Source organism: Bombus flavifrons, chromosome 17 (genome assembly GCF_040668555.2).
Source record: "Bombus flavifrons isolate JBK064 chromosome 17, iyBomFlav1_principal, whole genome shotgun sequence".
NCBI lineage: Eukaryota > Metazoa > Arthropoda > Insecta > Hymenoptera > Apidae > Bombus > Bombus flavifrons.
The window spans coordinates 6,560,673-6,582,526 of NC_138458.1; the positions used below are offsets into that span (position 1 = coordinate 6,560,673).

General features: G+C 38.0%; 4 protein-coding genes across 14 annotated transcripts in view; all 4 read left to right on the plus strand.

Annotated features, from left to right (window-relative positions):
* Positions 1–3,818, plus strand: part of LOC138188719 (cyclic nucleotide-gated channel alpha-3) — a 217,346-nt gene extending 213,528 nt beyond the window's left edge. For 9 of the 10 annotated variants that reach the window (XM_069130750.1, XM_069130754.1, XM_069130753.1 and 6 more), the window contains 3 exons: positions 1,647–1,979; positions 3,167–3,512; positions 3,681–3,818. In XM_069130750.1, coding sequence (XP_068986851.1) covers positions 1,647–1,979; positions 3,167–3,432 — 599 coding nt within the window. In that variant the 3' untranslated portion in view covers positions 3,433–3,512; positions 3,681–3,818. The remainder of the gene's footprint in view (positions 1–1,646; positions 1,980–3,166; positions 3,513–3,680) is intronic. The other variant, XM_069130758.1, reaches the window with a different exon arrangement.
* Positions 3,544–4,747, plus strand: LOC138188857 (uncharacterized). Its single transcript, XM_069130999.1, has 2 exons — positions 3,544–3,572; positions 3,681–4,747. Exons 1-2 carry the CDS (start codon positions 3,544–3,546, stop codon positions 4,636–4,638), a joined length of 987 nt encoding a protein of 328 aa, XP_068987100.1. The 3' UTR covers positions 4,639–4,747.
* Positions 4,748–15,848: 11,101 nt separating this feature from the next.
* EF1a-F2 (elongation factor 1-alpha F2) lies at positions 15,849–20,392 on the plus strand. 2 transcript variants are annotated; one of them, XM_069131050.1, is made up of 5 exons: positions 15,849–16,001; positions 17,404–17,580; positions 17,777–18,385; positions 18,580–18,855; positions 19,121–20,392. In XM_069131050.1, exons 2-5 carry the CDS (start codon positions 17,437–17,439, stop codon positions 19,475–19,477), a joined length of 1,386 nt encoding a protein of 461 aa, XP_068987151.1. In that variant the 5' UTR covers positions 15,849–16,001; positions 17,404–17,436; the 3' UTR covers positions 19,478–20,392. The 2 variants fall into 2 exon arrangements, with proteins under 2 accessions (XP_068987151.1, XP_068987152.1); XM_069131051.1 differs by lacking the exon at positions 15,849–16,001 and adding an exon at positions 17,171–17,194.
* A 473-nt stretch (positions 20,393–20,865) lies between these two features.
* On the plus strand, positions 20,866–21,845 carry mRpS14 (mitochondrial ribosomal protein S14). Its single transcript, XM_069130642.1, has 3 exons — positions 20,866–21,030; positions 21,151–21,291; positions 21,422–21,845. Exons 1-3 carry the CDS (start codon positions 20,956–20,958, stop codon positions 21,605–21,607), a joined length of 402 nt encoding a protein of 133 aa, XP_068986743.1. The 5' UTR covers positions 20,866–20,955; the 3' UTR covers positions 21,608–21,845.
* Positions 21,846–21,854: the final 9 nt, after the last annotated feature.

The window sequence follows — 21,854 nt, forward strand, 5'->3', positions numbered from 1 at the left end:
TGTTCGGCCTGGCGTCGTTCTTTCGCTGAAAGAAAGTTGCTGTTTGTTACGAACTTTCGAACTGGCGAATCGCATCGTTACTTTATGGTACGTGTACACGCGTATGTAGCTCGGGACGGCCAAGTGCTGGTATATACACACTGACACATACACACACACATGCGCGCGCGCTCGCGCAAAACTCACAACCGCAGAGGCAGCACCGCTGCACTGCCGCACTGCTGCAGCACAATGAGAAAGGCGGTGGCTTAATTAAAGAAGCTCGCCGTGGTGAAAATGGGAGGCGGTTAGGCGGCATTGGCGAAGCGCAAGCAGATCCGCGAGGCCTGTTCTCGAACAAAGGACTCGAACGCGGAACACAGCGAACAAGCTTGAGACGAATTTCGAGAGAAAAAAAAGAACAGGAGAAAAAGGAGATCGCACTTGTCAAGGCAACTCGACGTAGAGTAACGAGGATGTTGTTCGCGTGTTTGCTTCGTAGTATTGGAAATACGAAGTTGCGTTTCAGCTGGCGGAAAGCTGTCGAGCTTGCAGTGGACCGCGTCTAGTGGAAACTCGTGTACATCTCTGGTCGTAGGACTTACGATTGGTTACCAATATAGCGGCGGAATTACTTGGATCGTTTGGATTTATATTTATATTACTTGGATCGTTATATTCAACTTTCGTTTAGCTCCGCGTCGTTGATTATTGTATAGCGGCTTTTACTCTGTAAGAGGAAATTCTATCTTCGCGAATAATGTAGCCAATTAAAGTGAAATCGAATATTATTAACGTTATAACGACGAAATCCATTGTACAAGCTCGATCGATACGAAGCGCGTTCGTGAAAGCTGGATTCGAACACGGGACTACCGTTCGCGACGATGTTACCATTGTAAGTTCTCGTTAATTTTCGAAAAAATTGTATCCGCGTGAAATGGAGAAACGTAATTCGGTTGATCGGTGCGGACGTTTTAGAAACTTTCAGAAACTATGCGAATTTCATACTTGATCGTACTTCGACGAATCTTGATCTTGCAGGTCTTAATTGGAAATTTATTTAAGTATACCAAATATATCGAAACTCTGTAACACGCGCCAACTAGAAGTAAACTTTCGATTGTAACAATGATCTTACACATCTCCTTTCCAAGTAGAATCCATTTAATCGACGAACTGTCTTACAAAACGATCGACCTGCGTAAATCTTGAGAAATACTAAGAAAAAAAGAAACCTCTCGAAACCAACTACGAGTCCTACCGAGACGAAAAACAGAGCACTGTTACTCGCACATAGCAAAACACTGTCGAAATAAGAACACGCAAAATACAAAACCTTAGAAAACTTCGTTTAAAATTCATGCGAAAGTATCAAACTGGCTGCGCATAAACCAAGTAGAACTCCAACCTCACGCACACCTCCTTCTCAAACAGCTTTCGTTTAGAACGCTCTAACTGCGACTACCACACAAAAAAAAAAAAAAAAGAAAAAAAAACACAGTCAGTCTACGTAACTCCTGAGAAAAAGAAAAAAACAATCTAAAAGACACATTTTCAAACAGACTACGAGCCTTTCCAAAAACTAAAAGCAACACTGTTCCTCCGACAACCGAACTTCATACTTGTGGCATGTGACGTTTTACGCCCACGATACGAACTTTCAGCTGCAATGGGACGGTGCCAAAGCACGCCAGGCCTCGTGGAGTCACGAGGTCGTATACCGTTGGAGGAGATGTGGGTTTCACCGGTGGACACCAAGTCCACTCACGCGTACTCGGCTGGCCACTCGTTGTTCTCCCCCAGCCCTAGTCCGGTGACGTCGCGCGGCTTGCCCAGCACCGCCAGCAACGTCAACGCGAGCAACGTCGTGGCCAGGAGCATGGATAGTCCGATGAGTGCCACCAGCAGCGGCCACAGCAGCGAGGATCAGACCGCCAGGGCACCGCAATCCGCGGCCACACAGCCATCCGCCGGCAGACAGTCCACCACCCACTCTGGCAAGTATTTCATCTTGAACGCCACCGACTGGAAATATACGCCCTCCTTCTGAATTCTTCGACCCCGATTCTCTTTCTTAACTCTCGGACCTTCGGATTGAACGCATTTTTCCTTCGTGATTTAATGGACGTTAAATCACCAAGGAATCTTCTTCCTCTTCCGTTGGAATCGAAGCTTCCATGCCTGATGCACAGTATCCTTTGATTTACTGGTCGGTTCACCTAAAGGGCTACCCATCGCCGAGAAAGAATTTGTAAGAATATCGAGATAAAGGGAACGAACGTTTGAAAGTACGAATGAGTTGGAAACTCGTGATCATTTTCCGTAGGAGGTTTTATTTTTCCGGCTGACCGTGCTACGAAAGCTTGTCCGAATATATATATATATGCGTTTGGTATATAGAGTTCGGGTACGATTCGGCTGTGACGTTTAAGGTCCGGAAAAATTGTTACTTGGGAAGGAAGGAACCACCACTCTGACGCACCTGTCGTTAATTAGAATCCACGCACCGTAATGGCGATTTTTCTGTCAGTTGTCCGCTGCTCGTAGAAGGAATCGTAAGGAGTCGTTTGTCTGGTGATATTGCGAGATTTTAATGCACGATCCAAACTTAACCTAAACTCAATTCACGTAGATAGAAAGAAATTTGTTCGATTTTTTTAGTGACAGAGCAAACTGCTCACGAATAGTATGAGATATTTTGTTTAGACGAAAAACGATTTATGAAACTCTCCATCTCCTTTAGAGAGTATCGGATTATTTATAGTCGTTTTCACGATCTTACGTAATATGTTGTGATATTAAAAGTTCATGGAAGATCGAACAGAGACTCGTTACCTACTAGCAATTTATTCGTGACGTTAGCACTCGTCCGTTGTGAACGGGTCGCCGTAAACAGTTCAATAAGGAAATATTGCCTGAATGAATCCAATGAAAAATGAAGTCATTCGTCTAGAACAAGTATGTTTTAACCGGGGGAATTATACGCAAAATGTCGAAACAATTTGCAAATAAAGAAATCTCTTAAATAGACGTTTCTTGCCCTGCTTTCGTCAATAACGAATTAATCAGATACGCGTAACGCGTAATGATCGGCTAACGCGATACGAACGAATCAATTAACCATGCTAGTATTGATATTATTGATCTACCTGATCGATAAGACGATATACGTTATTTTTTCTAGGCATAACCAGCAGCATGACGCATTTGGTGAGCGAAGGTGCCACGCCACTTTTAGGCACTAACGAAGCCTTATTGGCTGAAATTAAACGTCTTCGGGAACGTCTGGTTTGCTTGGAGTCTGAAAACGCAGTAATGAGCGCCAAACTGAATCAACAACAGTGGGAAGTTGAGAATCGATTGGCTGAAATCGAGATGCAGATTTGCGGTGCCAGCTCGTCTTCCAGTTTAGAAGATAACAACGAGCGAAATCGAGAAAGTATCATTTAACAAGAAACAAGGCCGCGAGAGCGCGGCAAAACAAAGATAGCGCGAATACGACACTATTTGGCTGACGCTACAGACGACAGGTAAAGTGGCGGTGTTGTTACCTTGTTAGAAATGACGAGTATTCGATCGAATGCCGAAGCGTTTATCTCGAAACACCGTTGCCGAGTTCCCAGTCGAAGGAAATTCCGTGTAAAACGTAACGTATAATTTTTATAATCTCTTCTTCATACGTGTAAACTTTGTTACAGATACGCGGCAGATGACAGAGAGGAACTGGAAGAAACTAGAATCTCCGGTAGATCCAGCGATACAAAATCGATTGGTAGCCTCAGTCAACATTTCTTCGAAAGCGACGAAGATGAGAAATATTACGGCACTTGCAATGGTTACGCTTCGCAGCCTGGCAGCAAGTCAAACTTATTGTTATGCAGTGAATGTGATCAGAAAACCCGTACCTGCACGTACAGACCACAAACGCCTGGCTCCTATTCCAGTAGATACGTCGAGGAACGTTTCGACGATCGACTTCAGGAACCAGGAACTTCCCGCACGTACAAAAGCCCGATTCATATGTCCTCTCCTCGGTCGGTATGTCACGATCAAGAGCATAGCGGTCAATCTTCCTCGCCTAGGTCGTTGTATCGTGATCAAGAGTATCGGAGAGTTTGGCCCAAGAAATACGAACAGGAGCATGACCGAAGGGACTATGAAGACAGAGACCTAAAGCAGGACGACGACGACAGTCCTGTCTGCGAAGTCTGTCACGGGAACGGTCATGTTGTTCAATGCGAACATTGCGATTTTTCTAGCGAAGGTGATTTAATATGCTTCCGATGTCAGAGCGACGAAGGCTCGTCAAACGGTCAGAATTGTCCTCGTTGCGAAAAAAATGACAGAATATTATCGAGTAGGGTAGGATCACAAAGGGGAACAACGTCATCGAGCGATGAAGGAAAGTACCCGGTAGATGCTGTAGTCAAAATCCAGGTTAACGACCATATGATCGACGTAGACTCGGATGAGACGCCTGAGAGCGACTTATCAAGCAGTCATCACCACCAGAGGGGTACGATGGACCGACTGGATACTATTGTCGAGACAAAGGGAGACACTGCCAGTGAAAATGACGAGGAAAACGGCGGTACAAAACTAAATGGAACTAACAGCGCGAGATATCTCAATTATATGATCGTACTGTTTCTGTAAATAACATGGTTATGGTAGCTGCAGTTGAGCTATGGATTATGCTGGTAAATGGAGAGCGTTGTTTCGTTGAAATTAGCAGTTGACAGATGATAAATACAGAGGCACGCTTGTAATACTTTACAAGTTCTAAAGCTTGGAATGATTTCACGATATCTGTATGACATTTATACTGCACTTTATTATAATACTGTTATAATAACATACTGTTTATATGCTAGTAGTATCGATAGTATACTATTATAACATACTATTATACCCTATAAAAACAAACCACTTTCTAATAGTATTTCGCTATATTGCATTTAAGCTAAAGTGATATAAAGCAAGATAGAAAAAATATATATCAGAATATATATATGTATATATTACAGGTTCCGATAAATATTCTTTTAACAATTTTTTCACGATACAATAACAGACCGTTGTGTTTGTTTCGAGTAGAATTTTCCAACAAAGCAAAGTAGTTGACGCTACCCTGCTAAAAATCATGTTTCACCTCTATTCATTGTGACTCTGTAATTATTTCTATTTCGATCACGAAGCACGAAGTAGATATAAATTGAAACTTGGAACGATTAGCTATGTTAAAATTATGATTACCATGAACATTCTCAAGATGGATAAACAGAAACGAGGGAAAAGACGTTAGATCGAAACGTTTTTTCAAGCCCCCTTTTATACGCGTATACCATTTGTAAACACTCTGATGAACGATTTTTAAGGAACATTTGGCGGATCGACTCGCTAATATCCGCAACGACACTCTCCATCCAAGACGAAGCATTTTCAAAAGTGCTAGTTCGCTACACGAGAGAAAAGAATCTATTGATTTTAACGTGTCTCGCGACTTTTCAAAATGTTCCGTGCTTCACAGGTTGCTTGACATCGAAATTCGTTGCCGTATGATATTTTCGGCGCCGTGGCTCAACTCGCATGTAAATAAACTGCCAAAGGAACATTCATCCGTATATCGTAGGGCCGTATAGGTTAATAGATAACTCATAATGTTTAAAATGCTACTTGAGAGAATGAGGAAGAAAGAAAGGAAGATCGAACGAGAGAGTGGAGAGAAGAAAGAGAGAATGAGAGAGGGAGAGATGTTATATTACGTTCGACACGCGCAGCGTTACCATAAGCTGAGATCCATAATGCAACGATCGACACGATTCCATGCGCGACTGTTAGAATGGGTTTGTGCAGAAATCGTGCTCGTGTTTTAACTTGTGTCTTTATCGTCCTTCTCTTTATAATTCACTTCTCTTAAAAATGTTTTGTACCAAATTCGCTTTATTTCCCTTGAGATATAGGTAATCTTCATCGTTGGTATAGAAGATACGATTACAATGAACGAGAAAAAAATTAGTTCATTTATTATATATCGTTTGTTGCGTGCAGTTATCGAAACAAATCGAACGTATTAATTGGAAATGTGTGATCTGTGTTTGACATGTACTTGGAATGTTTCATTTATCGACCGATAAAGATTTGTACACAAACCTGAGTAACTCATGTTCGGGACCAACTAAAGCCACCATCTGCATCACTGCTTCCGATTTCTGCTTACATTTCCGGTCGTTGGATTTCATATTTTTTTTTCTTTTTTCCTTTTTTTTTTTTTTTTTTTTACATATACTGAATACGAGAATAGCGTAGATAACTTGTATATGTTTCACTTATGGAAATTCTACAGTAATTTCATTTCAATAATACACGTTGATTAAAGAAAAGGTTTATCAGTAAACTAGCGCTGAAACGTTCGCGGGATAATTTACACGATCAAATTGAATCCCACTACTACTGTACGTGTAATTTTATTTTTTTACGCATCTTTCCTTTCCTCGTGCCGAAACCAAACACATAGGAATTACGAACGTGAATGTATTTCAAGCGGAGCAAAGCATTCATAACGAGTCGTATTTATCAGCTTGGAAAGTTTCAAATCGGATGAACGACGATAGAATTACTTGTCCTCGTACTAACAGACCATTTCTCCTCGAGGGCCTCAACGGGACCGAATTTCTCCAGATTCGAAAAATCGAAACGGGATCACAACCCTTCTTCCCTGTTTCCCCCATGCTTGTAACATCATGTTACGTTCATAATATAATACGATTTCGCGATCGACATTTTTCCCATTTATTCGGCTCGTTATTTTTCATTGCAGATCGAAATAGTATCGACGATAACTAACATTGCGGAAATTATTCAAATGTTGCTTTGAACGTTGTTCTCCGAGTCTCCGAGAAAGAGTTATTTTTATATTGTTTACTTTTCAATCGTGAACGCGTACGGAGTTTCTATTCGAAGTTTCATATCCATTCTAGTCGCGATCCTTGATGTTATAGCGTTCGAGGAACAAAGTTGAAAAATATCATTCCTCGAGAATTATTTAGATAACATAAAGAGGTGCAAAAACAACAAAAAAAAAAAAAAAAAACACCACACTCATTAAATATCCGTATTAATTGTGGGGGAAATAATAAACTGTGCAGACTCGCCCGTTTGTATTATAGAGACAGCTAAGAAGAAGGCGGTGTAAATCCTTCGAACTACGAAATACGAAACGATTTGTAATAAGGATAGCGACTTTTTTAGTATTTATAAACCATCGAATAGACTTTAATAGTTAAATACATTTTTTTAACGTTCACTTTCCCACTTTGTAAGCAGACCGCACGTTTACCGCTCGAACCGACGAGATTTCCATTTAACGAACGAAACGCGTAAATCTGCTGAAAGACGAGAGGAGAAAAGCAGCCACCAGGTAGAGAAGAAACGCGCGAAGGGGTATATTGCATAGTCATCTAGCTAGCTTCGAACACTATCGAGGGACGTATTTCATGCGAAAGATTCCGCGGGATTAGACTTATATCAATCTACACATGGTATTCACAGCGACAGACATTATCAAGAATACAGCGCAAAGTCCAAGCGAATAATCGTTTTAAGATACACCAGTATCCGAAAACCTATCTTACCTTGAAGCAAGGGCGTAATAACTCGAAGGGTCGAAGGAATTATATATCGTATTATCAGGATGTTTAAATTCTGCGAGCGACTAAAATTAAATACCTGTGCTGTGTACATATCGCAAACTCGGATTTCCTCCGTTCCCTATATAATTGCGTAAGCAAAGAAATTTTTAAGAGTTTAAGAATCAATTGAAAGAACTAGCGGTTCACCGTTTCAAGAAAGATATTCGCTTCTCTTAGCATCGGAGCTGCTCTCTTCCTTTGTAATTTGTTTTAACGTCGTTATTATGGAAAGAAACTCTTCCGGTAAATAAAAAGTAATAATATATCGATAATGTTACTAAATGGTATAACGTTTAAAGGATTAGAGGGTGAGAGTAGGTCGAGTTACTTCGTCTTTGCGACGAGGTATCGGGTGTACTATTGTTCTACTGCCATGTTCTAAAACTAGGAAGAACATTGAAATCATCGGATACCCTAGTCCTATGCATCGTCGTAAGATCGTTACACAGCGGACACTGGACGATTAAACTCTCTCTCTCTCTTCGTTTTAGAGAAGTTTTGCACGCGATCGCACTTATTTCCGATCGAGTGTTGATTTGTTGGCGGGTCGCAACGCTGTAAAAATCCATTTTGATCGTGGATGCAGTCGAAGATACAACGGTATCGCTGGCGACTACGATAAAACGGAGAGAGAACGTTCAATCACATTCGAATAGGAAAAGAGGAGTGCGTTTAATCAGCAGCCTTACTTATACAATTATTATCTACATTATTGTACTAAATTTATAAGCATGATTTGTGTACGTATATGTATGTCGACGTACTTTTGATTATAGCCTTGAGAGAATGCTGCGGACAACGATAATCTCTGAGCAACGTATGGCTTTGGTGTAGTACGATTCCCGATAATTATTGTACCTTCGGTTACGAAGAATACGTTCCGTTTATTTTTGTTGCCCGATACTCGGACCATTTATAAATCTAAAATTCTAGGCTATTTAAATGGCTGTGATACGTGTACGTTCATAATTTATTACTCGTTGCCAAATATGTACTTAGCACTTTGCGCAATACGATGATTTATTTGTATCGTTTGTATCGTTTGTATCGTTTTACGTATACAATGTATCTCTAAGCTGTCTCTACGGATACGTTAGGAAACGATACCCCCTTTAATTATTTAGCCAGTTGCTCCGAGTCACGTGTTATTTCATAGTGTAAAATATTCCAGAGCACAGCATTGAAACTGCTGATGAACAATTTGCGACTTTACCCGATATTATAAGCCTTCCGATATCTTATCATGTATTAATATCGTTTCAGAGATACTAGATTTATAGTTGAACACTTTTTAATAAGCTCCATCTTCGACAAAAGTGTCTTACCTATACACGGGCGAACAAAATAAAACGATACCCTATTAGTGTAGCTGCTAATTCGGTATTTGGTATACACCACTCCTTTTTGTTATTTATCGATTTACCGAGACCCGTCTAATTAATTAAAAGCGACGTTCATCGAGAAAGGCGTGTGTACATATACATATATCAGTTTCATTCGCGACGATAGAATATCAGGATGGCGCGGTAAAGGGAAACAAAGATGAGAATGTAGTGTCTCTGAAACCTTGGAACGCGGGCGAGGAGCGAGTTCGACGATTCGCGAGATCGAGCTCGCTTCTGCTCGCCTTAGTTTTTATTCGATTTTGAGAAACTCGAATTTACACGAGATCGATAGAACTAACTCGGATGATCTTCGCGGTATAAATCTCCTCACGACTGTTTGCATGATATTGATTTTATTGAAGATGTTTATCGGTGTTACAAAAGAGCTGAGACGCGCGTGAACGCAGGAGTCATTTGGATGTCGTCGTCTCGCATTGCAGCGGGCACGATTCGTGAAAGTTTGTTGATAATCGATCGACGTGGTCCGATCGGCAGGTCGATTCCCGTTATACTATCCGATTGATATCTTATGCATGGATACCTCCCAATCGCCTAATTCATATTGTTACGCGTGTTGTACGATTTCATTTTTAAGCGAATATTGGACAAAATGCACGGACGCTCGATGGAACCACGTACGTTCGGGATCGATGGTTCGAAATAGTTCGTCGGCTAGTGATCCTTGCGAGAATTTCTCTGATCATTTTGTGGATCATCGTCCTCTTGCGCAATGATTTGCAACTTGTGCCAAGATTCACGACCGTCTTCCTCGCACTCCTCTCCAATTATATATTTGTCGATGTTCGCCAATCCTTGTCGTTGGTTGCTAATTTCGTTTTTATATCGTGTGTCTTCGGTTGTTTCATTAGTGCCAATTAGTATCGAGAATTTAGGAGATAATAACGAATAAGTATTCACGAATATTGTTTACGAATAAGTGCCAATATTATACAGGATGAAGTATATTTGTTACATGTATTCACGAGATTTTATAAATAAGAGTATTAATCGTCAATTACAAATACAATTTAACGATTTATTTTATATCGAATGAATGTTTATCTACTTTACAACCTACGATCTTGCTTGCCTCTATAGATTCGAGAAATTCGTTCGCATTGAAATCAGAAACATTTCTTTCGCCGCAGCTTTACTCGCGTAGTGTGTAGATATTTTTGAAATTCCTGAAGTTTCTCAATGTTTTCTTTCAACGATATATGCACCGTATCGTGATGCGTCTGTTTTCCACAAAATGATTCAGAAAATTCTTCATTTACATTCGGAGTTTGCGTGAAGTAATATTAGGCCAGTTCATATCAAGCGATTAATTATGTGTAAATAGTTCGAATAACGTAAAGAATATTGTTCGGAATTAAGTGAAAATTATTATACACGTTGGTGAATTAGAGGTATTTAAATTATTCGTTGTGTTACACATATTCGGCTCGTAATTCGGGAAACGTTGCATGTAACACGCTATTAACACCCTGCTATTCTTTCCGGGACTATGTGATCCGAAATGAACGTTACATTTCCATGGATACTATTGAAATATAAATAGTTTTTCGATGTTTGATTTCGGTACTCTACATGGTGTTACTACCTTTTTTGTGTATCCCGCGCCTTTTACCAATGAAATATTCCAAAGAACGAAGACGTAGAGAGCCGAGGAGAACAGCAGGGTTAAACTTAGCTGAAAGATCGTTTTGAAACGAGCAGCGTAACTTCGTTGGCTCGCGAACCATTTGATTTTTTAATATATTATATAAACAACGATTATATAAATGACAATGATTTTAAACGATTGTCATTTTCTTCGATATACGATTACTTTTGTCTTACGATTAGAGATATCTATCGGTTTTTGAGCCGAATATGTCCGAAAGCACCGAAACGTTCTCGAGTCTAATCGACTTCGGCTATCGAATGAAATTCTCAATAGTTTATCCGTAATCGGCTCGACTTAAGTATCGATTAACCATTAAAAATTAAACGTGTTTCCGTATTTGTCATCTTACTACCTCGGTTTCTTATCGCGGCTCTTTAGCGTTAAAATAAGCTATCCGATAAAAATAAAAGAGGGGGGGGCGGGCGGGGAGAGAAAAAAAAGAAGAAGAAACAAGAGGCGAGTCTCTTAATGAATGGTCACTCAGGAATAAAGTTATAATGTAATAACAGTTGCGATATTGAATATTAACATTTAACGAACAATTTTTTGTAAATAGGAGTATAATTACAAATAAATATAGATATATAATGATGAATATATATGATAATAGTATGAACACGTATAGAAGCTGCGTGCAGGGTTATACAAAAAGGTGTCGTGCGATCGGAGTGTCGTTTCTTTCAACAAAAAGTTCACCAATGTACAAAAGGGAAATTAGTGGAGAAATCGATCGTTTCTCGAAGCGAGGAAAGCATATAGCAGCGGATCGTGTGCGTGCCAAGAAAAAAAAATAGCAATCGTTGTTTCGATAGCGGAAAAAGAGAAAAGCAGCGTTAGTGTACGAGATACTCGTTCGAACTTCGTTGGAACCGTTTTCCCCTTTTTCTTTTTTTTTTTTTTTTTTCCTTTTATTTATTGTAACATTTCTCCGATCTAACGCCTGAACGATGTCATCCTGCGCAACTTTACGATTGCCCCAATAAAAGATAACAAGCCTGCGAGATAGTAATGCGTGAATGAAGCGGTATCTACATGTATACGTGTGTACACGAGGGACGAGGTAAGAAAGAGTGGGAACAAGAAATAAGAGAGAATGTAAACGCGTGGAAGATGCGTTATGCGAGAGAGTCTACTTCCGATTACAAAGAATTGACCAAAACGTCTGCATTAAGGTTAGAGCGCGACATACGTTAAACGATCGTGACTGTCAGAAGGGAGACAACAATCGAGCTAACGGGAATCACAAATAAAATTTAAAAAGAAGAAAAAAGAGAGAGAGAGAGAGAGAGAAAACGAGAGAGGAGAAAAAGATATCACGGCGAGAACACGACTGTAACCATACAATTATCAATTAGACTCGTAACGAGTATACATTGCGTGTATCATCGACTATGTACTGGAACATGAATTATGTCTACCCGCGCGATTACGCGTGAATTTTTGTCCATTTCTACACGTATATCCGTTTCCTCCTCGACGATAGAAGTTATTTTTAAATTTTCGAAACTTAGCTACGCCGCTCCCACGTGCGAGTGTCTGTACGATCGGATGTCAGTAGGAATTCAGAAATATAAATAGACGATTGAAGTTGGCAAGATGTATCCTTCGACAAACACCTCTCTGCCTGTATATGGCAAAAGATTCTCACTTTTCTTTTTCCTTTCTTCTACACACAATTGCATCGACGAGCGTCCCTTTTTCTTCCCTATTAATATATACATACGCAATCCGTACGATTTGCTACCTGGACGTTATATCGGTACATTATTTAATTTGTTTGCCGGCTCTAATAGCCATAGGTTTCTGGACCAACGGTACGATTACAGTCCCTTTCTTCCTTACTTTTCTTTCTGTTTTATTATGGTGTGTCTGTGCGAGATCGATCGAGTATTTTCTATGTTTCAGTCAGTCTTCCTGCATATCCGCATGCATCTGTAGCATATATAAGGTTTGTATCGGCTTATTTGCGTGTGCAACGTCAGAAGAATACGCATCTCTCGAAACCATTCAACTCTCATTCGAGTCATGAAACTCGCAAACCAAATTTACTGCTAGATCATCAGTTACATTTTTATAATATCACAATCGTTTATATCGTATTCGATTGAAAGGGCACGCGTCAGAAGAAATACTTATTTATCGTCTTTTATTTGTACCTATTGCTCGAAAGAATTTCTAGTTGTCACGTTTCGAGCGAAATATTCGATTTAAAATGAACGAATTTTAATTCATAAGTAAGTTTAATTCTTCCGGAGCAACGCTGACCATGGGAACGATTCTAATCTCTCTTTCCGCGGAATAATGGATCCAGGAAACAGGAATCTCCCCTCTTTCGTTGCGCATAAGCAACATCACCAACCAACCAAGAGTCAATAAAAACTGATACTTTTCTTTGTCAAAGATCGATCGATACGAACTTTGAAAAGCGACTTCGTTTCGTTTGAGCACGGCTATACTACTCACGTTTAAACTTCGTGCTCGTTCCAAAACACGTCTTAACGTATCTTTGTTAGTTGTTTCATATTCGCTGGTAATTTTATAACGTTAATACGATTATGCATATAATTGAAATTGATTTTTGGGCGTCTAAGACGAAGAACATAAGCGTAGTAAAAAGCTGAAGGTAACTAAGGACGAAAAGCTTTCCCAAGATTTTATCTTTTCAAATACCTCCAAAATTTACCTTTACTGTCCCCCTGATTCTGCCTTTGTACACTTCTAGTATGATTCATGAACAGTATTAAGCGTAGTATGAAGTTTAGTACTCTCGTACAAAGCAAATGATGCATAATTAGTCGTCCGTTATTTTCAATGACTCATTCACCGGTTCGCGGAGAACCTGATCACATAACATCTCGTAACAAACAATAATTCTTTTCTCCATATCGACGTCATAGGATACTTTTCAATGCTCGAAACTAAGCACGGCATCCCCCAATTGGATATGTAACGCGTATTGTTATTAAATATTAATAATTTAGAAATAAAAAAAAAACAATGGATTAACAAGTACACCTTGTATAAAAAATATAAAAATCGTATACCTTATATATTAATTAATTATATTACGCAGTTAAGTTAATATTCGATATTCATCATATAATCATATTAATCATATAATCTTGAATCATATTTCACAATAAAATAATAAATATTTTGCGATTAATAATTAATATTCGATTTCTGGTCGGAATTAAAATGTGTATGAATATTTTCAGACGACTATTAAGTCGCAATTTCCGAAGATTTTACAAAGCAGTGTACGAAGGTAATACCATTATATTATCTATATTATATGTATGTGTTTGTAACACTCGTAGATTTGAAATATTATAGCACAAGGGAAAAATATTATAATAAATAGAAAAATATAGTGTGATAAATGAAAAGATTTAGGAAAGCTGTGTTCTATTGTCGCCACCGGAAAGGTATTGTAACAAGGGCTGTAACCATCGGTGGCCTTGAACGTTTATCCGAAATTCGTACAATCATTTTCATACTTTTCTTGGCGAATGATTCTTGAATTATTCATACCGAAAGATTCAAAGATTAGGGAGAAAAGTATAGAATCACAAAAAAATAGGTATCACCTTTCATACAAAAAAATAAATAATTTCATTGTTTAACAAACGTTAATTTTATGTTGAATATTTTAAAAATTTGTGCTAAGAAGAAATAGAAAGTCTTATTACCATGGTGTCTTCACAGATAAAGCCATAAAGCAGGCATTCTGTAACTACAGATTACAGACCCTTGCCATTGTAAAAATTTGACCTCCTCCCAAGTATTCTCGCCACATGCTAAGACACTGAGATACATATCGAGAGGCATTGCAGTTTACAGTGCTTTTTGAACTGTACTTATATTTTACTTATCTTTATATATTATCTCCCGATATATTATGCAATTTATTTTCCAATATTTTCTTGCGATATCACCGTTTAATCTTTGTTATTCTTTTTAGATAAATTTTCAACTTGTCACAGTAAAAAAATTAATAAAAACACTGTTACTTAGAAATTACTTAGAAATCGAATACTGACTGTATCGATAATTATATCATAAAAAAATAGCTTTGAAGTATGATTTATTTATATATATATATGTCGGAGACTAAAGGACATCGGGACCTTTCCTTTGGAATGTTGAGGAAGGTCCCCAATACTTTTGTCCAGACTTTTTATCATAGCTGTGCTTAAATAATTCATTTTTTTTTTATTTATTAAAATTTACAATCAATTCTCGCATTGAGAATTGAATCGGTAAGTTGAGTTCAACTTAGCCTGTTGCAGAAATCGCATTCCTCGTCCCGTTGACCGTGGATTCGTTATCGAACCTAAATTCATCGTCATCAACATCTCGATTATCTTCGTCACCGCTGTTACTTGTTAAACTCTGTAGTAATTTCATTTGTATCAGTAAGATATCATCTACAACGCGTAACAACGATGGCCAATTCACGGGAAGATTCATTATACGCCCCTAACTCCAACGATAACCCGACATATACATATGTATCACAAAAATATTAAATTCTTTATTCACGCGGTAATCTATATTGGCTAGATTGGTAGATTGTAATATATCTATATTGCTTTTGAAATGAAATTGCATTGAACTCGTCTAGTCATCGCTTATAGAACACTGTGGTAAAAGAAGAATGTCGAAGAAAATCAAATATTGCTTCGTATTATTGTTTGATATTGCAAAATTTGGCAGATTCGGTGTTGTAATATTAATTCTACTGCTACGAATACATTAATGCATCCCCGAATGTAGCGTGCTAACATTCTCTTGCTTTGAATATCCCTATCTTTTTCTCAATTCTCTACTCACACACATGCACGCATCCCAGGACTATCTATACATACATATATATGAGTCTCGGCACGCCTGTTGTTGCTGCGTAACCGTAATCTCAAACCCAGCGCTTCGTCCTCTTAAGAACTCCAATTTCACTGGTTATTAAAACCGATAATTTTTTACAAGTTTATGAAAACCGTGTTAACCAGTATTTTCAATAATTCACAAAATCATTAGCTGTACGACAAAAAAGATAAATAATACGGAAAATAGTGGTATATCGTTTTACAAATGATCAATATGGTGAGGGCGCTGGCTTCGAGGCTATAGTAGGAAAGCCGTATGCGCATGTCACTTCACTTGGACGATCTCTTTCTGTCGTAGCATCTGGAGGTGAGAGGTTGTACGAGGTTTACGCACAAGAACATAATCCGTCGATTTTCTTACCGGAAAGGTAGCATCGGACGTCAGGTACGGAATAAAACGACGCACGAAATACGGGCGAAATGTGTTGTGATAACAGTTTCTCCAAAATGTTATTTTTCTCGGTGAATTACAATATTAAAAAATGGGCGCGTGGTTGATCGTTATAGTCGCCGGCTGTTCAAATAACGGACCACATGCTGATTTTCGTTGAAATCGTTCGTCATATATTTCGGGGAAAACGCGTCGAATCTCGCAATTGATTGATTGTTTGCTCGTACGAGACAATTCGTGCGAATAAACGAATAACTAATTGAATGTGCTTTTCAAATTAAAAAATCAGAAAAACTCAAATAACCGGATGCAGTATGGCGGTCGCTTGTCAGAACTGGAGTTACGGTCACGAGTTCGAGCATTGCTGGAATTCCGTTCGTGATGTAAAATCTTTTCTAGTTCGGGAATTTCTAAAAGCACCAACGAAAGTAATTTTACATGTATGATCGAAAAGGAGCTGTAATTGTGGCTTCAACATTTCTCTAAGTACGGTATCCAGATACGTGATGCGTATACTGGAAATCGTGTGCAATGACGACATTGTGGGACGACTCTTCGCCAACAATGGAGTTTGCTTGCTGATTTCCAGTGTGGTGGATCGTTAAATCAGTCAATTTTCTTTACTGTTGCAAAGTTCCATAGCTGTGTCAAAGTGATAATAAGTGGAAATTATATTGTGCGAAACTTGGTAATTGAACGGTATATCTGTATCAATTTATCGTACAGTAATTGCATAATATATACAATTTTGCACACATAACGTCTTTTATACATAATTTTCCAAATTGTAAATATTTCTAACTTTTTGCATATGATTAATTAATACTAATTTTGTTTTCGAGACGATTAAATGCTTTAGAAGTTACCTTATTGATACTGTAAAGCAGTTGTTCACGTGTAATTGAAATATATGTTACTTTTAACGGAGATTTTCAAGTAATTAGTAAAGTTTAAATATATATAACATAGTACAGCTTTTCTCATTGGGAATTATTGAAAGTAATAAGTAACGTAGCATTGTGCAACGCTAAGCGTCAAGCAATTCTGGCAACGTTGCAGCTCTTCTCATCATGTACAAAATGGCTGCCAGTTCCGTTCTCGAATATTCAGATACCGCCACGTGGACGTTAATACGGACACCTGCTGCTTTCTCGATAGAGAAAAAAAAGAACAAAAATCGCCAAACTGTATATTGTTAACAAGAATTAATATTTTTAAACGAAATTTTGAACAATATTCGAGAAAATTTTTGATCGTAAAATAAATTTGAAATTTGTTCGCACGCATTGTATAGATGTGATCTTTAATGTAGGATGATTTTTCGTTTACAGACAATAAAATTAATTTTGATATTTAATTGTTTCAATGATTTTCTGATATGTTATTTTATTTTCAGAGTTAACCAGTAAGGTTCTACGAAAACTCCATAATGGGTAAAGAGAAGATTCATATTAACATTGTCGTCATTGGACATGTCGATTCTGGAAAGTCAACCACCACTGGTCATTTGATCTACAAATGCGGTGGTATCGACAAACGTACCATTGAAAAATTCGAGAAGGAAGCCCAGGAGGTAAGTAATTAATGCATATAGCGATATTCAGAAGGAAACAAAGATTATATTAGTTACAATTACATCCAAAAATTTAGCAAAGCTTTGTCACTGGTAATTTGTTTCCTTAGTACAGTGATAATTAGATATTGCTTTCTAACCAAAACAGCTGGTTATTTGTTACACTGTTTAAATGTAAAGCATTATGAAATTTTAGATGGGCAAAGGTTCCTTCAAATATGCCTGGGTATTGGATAAACTGAAAGCTGAACGTGAACGTGGTATCACTATTGATATTGCTCTGTGGAAATTCGAAACTTCAAAGTACTATGTTACTATTATTGATGCTCCTGGACATAGAGATTTCATCAAGAACATGATTACCGGTACTTCTCAAGCTGACTGTGCCGTATTGATCGTTGCTGCTGGTACTGGTGAATTTGAAGCTGGTATTTCAAAGAATGGACAAACCCGTGAGCATGCTCTGCTCGCTTTTACTCTTGGTGTGAAACAACTGATTGTTGGTGTTAATAAGATGGACTCCACCGAGCCGCCATACTCTGAAACTCGATTCGAGGAAATTAAGAAAGAAGTATCATCTTACATTAAGAAGATTGGATACAATCCTGTTGCGGTAGCATTTGTGCCAATTTCTGGCTGGCACGGAGATAATATGTTGGAAGTTTCTGGAAAGATGCCTTGGTTCAAGGGATGGACTGTCGAACGCAAGGAAGGCAAAGTTGAAGGAAAATGCCTTATTGAAGCTCTTGATGCCATTCTTCCGCCTACTAGGCCTACAGACAAGGCTCTTCGTCTTCCCCTTCAGGCAAGTCTCCAATCGAATTTCATAGCTGAATTTCTATTCGTTTTACATGATGATAACATTATTCGCTCATTCGCGGTTTCCACCGGAGAATTTTCTAATTTGATGACGGTTAGAGACGTCTGACTAAATCTAATCTTTCAAAAATTATACCCGTCTTGAAAGGCATATGGTGATATTATTAAATATGATTGTAGGATGTATACAAAATTGGTGGTATTGGAACAGTACCAGTTGGTCGTGTTGAAACCGGTGTGTTGAAACCAGGTATGGTTGTCACATTCGCCCCCGCTGGTTTGACCACTGAAGTTAAGTCCGTTGAAATGCATCACGAAGCTTTGCAAGAGGCTGTTCCTGGTGATAATGTCGGTTTTAACGTGAAGAACGTGTCCGTCAAGGAATTGCGTCGTGGCTATGTTGCTGGCGACTCGAAGAACAATCCGCCTAAAGGAGCTGCTGATTTTACTGCACAGGTATGTGTTTGATAATATGTTAAAAACTAGAAACCAGCTTGAGTAAATTGTTATCGATTAATTTGCACGATGATGAGAACTTATTAACTTCATTCGCGGTTTCCACCGGAAAGTCTTTTAAGGCTTATTGACGGCCGAAGGTGACTGAGTGCAATTCGTTAAATACTTTTTATGTGAATACTCACATCTATTTACCTATTTTATACATACCTACTTATACCTTAATTCTAAACAAAATTAATTATGTTTCATATGTCTGTTTTAGGTTATTGTGTTGAATCATCCTGGTCAAATCAGCAATGGATACACGCCAGTGTTGGATTGTCATACTGCACATATTGCGTGTAAATTCGCTGATATCAAAGAAAAGTGTGACCGTCGTAACGGAAAGACCACCGAAGAAAATCCTAAAGCTATCAAGTCTGGAGATGCTGCCATCGTTATGCTTGTACCAAGCAAGCCTATGTGCGTTGAGGCTTTCCAAGAATTCCCGCCTCTGGGGCGTTTTGCTGTTCGTGACATGCGTCAAACGGTAGCCGTCGGTGTTATCAAAGCTGTCACTTTCAAAGACGCTACTGGCAAGGTCACCAAGGCTGCCGAGAAGGCCCAGAAAAAGAAATAACTAGTTTCCGTACATGTGTATCGCCAGATGGGCTTCGGCGTATAGTAGCTGATATAGTTTACTTCCTTTCTTCACGTTCCTCGCATAAGAATAATGTCGTTACGTTGTCGCCATTGGAGACTGCAATATTTTCTACGAAATCGCGACCGATAATTAGAGATAATAGAATCGATAAAGAATCGCGACGACTAGCATTTTTTGTGCATGTAATTGCATACTCGCCACATTTTTTTGATATTCGTGTATTCCATTTATCAAAATGGTTACTTCGTCACTTTTCTCATCGCAAAGAATTTCGTAGGAAAGGTAAGCCAACAATGGTTTGCAAGCGGATGTTTTTTCTCGCCTGTGAGTTCCATGAGAAAAGAAAGTAAACTATAAAAAGTTACTTATTACCTAGTCAGGTAACTGGAAAGTGATAGCAAATAGGTCACATTTTCCAATCAAATTTGTATTGAAATTACCAGCTAGTTTTTACGATTACGATTTGTTTCCGAATTGCTTTGTAAAATTCCATTGAAGAAACTTAGAAATTTTTAAAACTTTAACTGAGTCTCGCAGTGCATCGATACAAAATAATCGAACAGAGGAAAATGATAATTTTATTACGAATTTGAATGGGCGATGAAATCTGTTTTTCTATTACTTTCCAATTGCCTGGCTATAGGTAAGGAATTGAATTACGAAAATATATATACACAAAACACTTTTCTATGATATACGTCTTTACAAAGATTTACCTTATCTTTTTACACGTCCTCTATATTAAAAAGAAGTATGTGCGGAAATATGATTGCTCTACAATGGTGCAGCACTTTTAGCCATGATTTTCCGATTGAAATTGGTTTAACAACGGTTTTGTGTACATACCTATAAATAACAATAATAATAAAAATAAAGGAGATACGGAAACTATTTCATATGTAGCATTTCAATACACCATTACCCTTGTATTATGGAAATACTTTGTCTTTCGACAATATTATTTATAAAATATCACATATGCATATAATACAAGAATTATATTGATCAAGCATTCTTCGAAAACAATTTCAATAGACCAAAAGCTCAATTCTTATTTATTAATGGACCATAAGGTCGATTGAAGTTCACTTCTGTTGCAAAATATGTACTCAGATGTGACTTAATGATTTATTTTCACGAAATTAGTTGTAAAGTGCATTTTTTATTCAAATGATATATACCTGTGCAAAGAAAATATGTAACAGTCCGGTCAAACTAACATTTTCAGAAACATATTGATAGTGGAAATGTTTTTCGCAGAATCTGGTTCGGAGCGATATTTAGCGATCGAAACAATTTTCCTCTGGTGTTTTTTAAACAAATATCGATCGAACGTAGAAAACAACAAGTTAGATAAAGAGGGAGAGCGATCAGATCTTCTGTTAGACGAAGATAGTAGTAGTACGCGGCGATAGGCGATAGGGAATACGAGCGATGCTAGAACTTAGGCAAACATGGCTGCTCTAAGGAATGGTTTGCTGATATGTTCGAATTTTCTTTCAAGTAGCACAAAATTTGCAGCATGCGAGGTAAGTAGAAATAAGTTTTCAAGTTTTTCCATATATAATATTTTTACTTCGTGATGTAATATATTTTAGTAAACCATATTGTTTCCAACAGATTTTATTTTTAGCATATTCTTTGTTTAGTTCCAGCAAATACGTAACAAATATGTTGGTCGGTGGATGATTCGTGATCTTAAACGAAGAAAAATGGCAAAAGACTATGCGGAAGAACGACTGCGACTTGTAGCTATGAAAAGAAATAATATTTTGCCAGTGGAAATTCGAGTACGTCATATACACTTTATATAACCTCAAAGTGTGATATATATAGCATATGAAGAAATTTGTTACGTTGAAAGGATTAGACGACTACAGCTATTGGTTTTTGTTTATTAAATTTACTTTGCTATTTCAGGAAGAAATTAATCAACAATTTGATAAGATAATTCCACGTCAGACAGCTTTAAGACAATTAACAGCACGGTGTGTACTAACTTCTCGTGGACGTGGTGTTGTATATAGGTGGAGATTATCGAGAATTGTGTTCAGGGAGTTGGCTGATCATAACAAGTTATCTGGTGTACAACGTGCAATTTGGTAGAGATTATATGTACAATGGTGTTTCAGTTCTTTTGTCGAAAAAATGTGAAATAAATACAACATAATTAATGTATCAGCTTGTAAAAAAGAACTTCTGATAAAGTAAGAAGAGATTCTTTTCTATAAGAAGCTAATACTAAAAACACAGTCTTAAACTTATTGTTAAGAGATATGTTTCTAAGAACATTTCACGTTATAAAGTAGACATTAGCCCAGTAAAACACTTTAGGATTAGCGTATGTTGTGGT

Bases quoted from the DNA above. Each gene is read 5' to 3' on its own strand.
- EF1a-F2 (XM_069131050.1), top strand. From the start codon at position 17,437: ATGGGTAAAGAGAAGATTCATATTAACATTGTCGTCATTGGACATGTC. The intron at 18,386-18,579 runs GCAAGTCTCCAA...ATATGATTGTAG, and splicing joins CTCTTCGTCTTCCCCTTCAG to GATGTATACAAAATTGGTGG. The intron at 18,856-19,120 runs GTATGTGTTTGA...TGTCTGTTTTAG, and splicing joins CTGCTGATTTTACTGCACAG to GTTATTGTGTTGAATCATCC.
- mRpS14 (XM_069130642.1), top strand. From the start codon at position 20,956: ATGGCTGCTCTAAGGAATGGTTTGCTGATATGTTCGAATTTTCTTTCA. The intron at 21,031-21,150 runs GTAAGTAGAAAT...TTCTTTGTTTAG, and splicing joins CAAAATTTGCAGCATGCGAG to TTCCAGCAAATACGTAACAA. The intron at 21,292-21,421 runs GTACGTCATATA...TTGCTATTTCAG, and splicing joins TTTTGCCAGTGGAAATTCGA to GAAGAAATTAATCAACAATT.
- LOC138188857 (XM_069130999.1), top strand. From the start codon at position 3,544: ATGACGAGTATTCGATCGAATGCCGAAGC. The intron at 3,573-3,680 runs GTTTATCTCGAA...ACTTTGTTACAG, and splicing joins ATTCGATCGAATGCCGAAGC to ATACGCGGCAGATGACAGAG.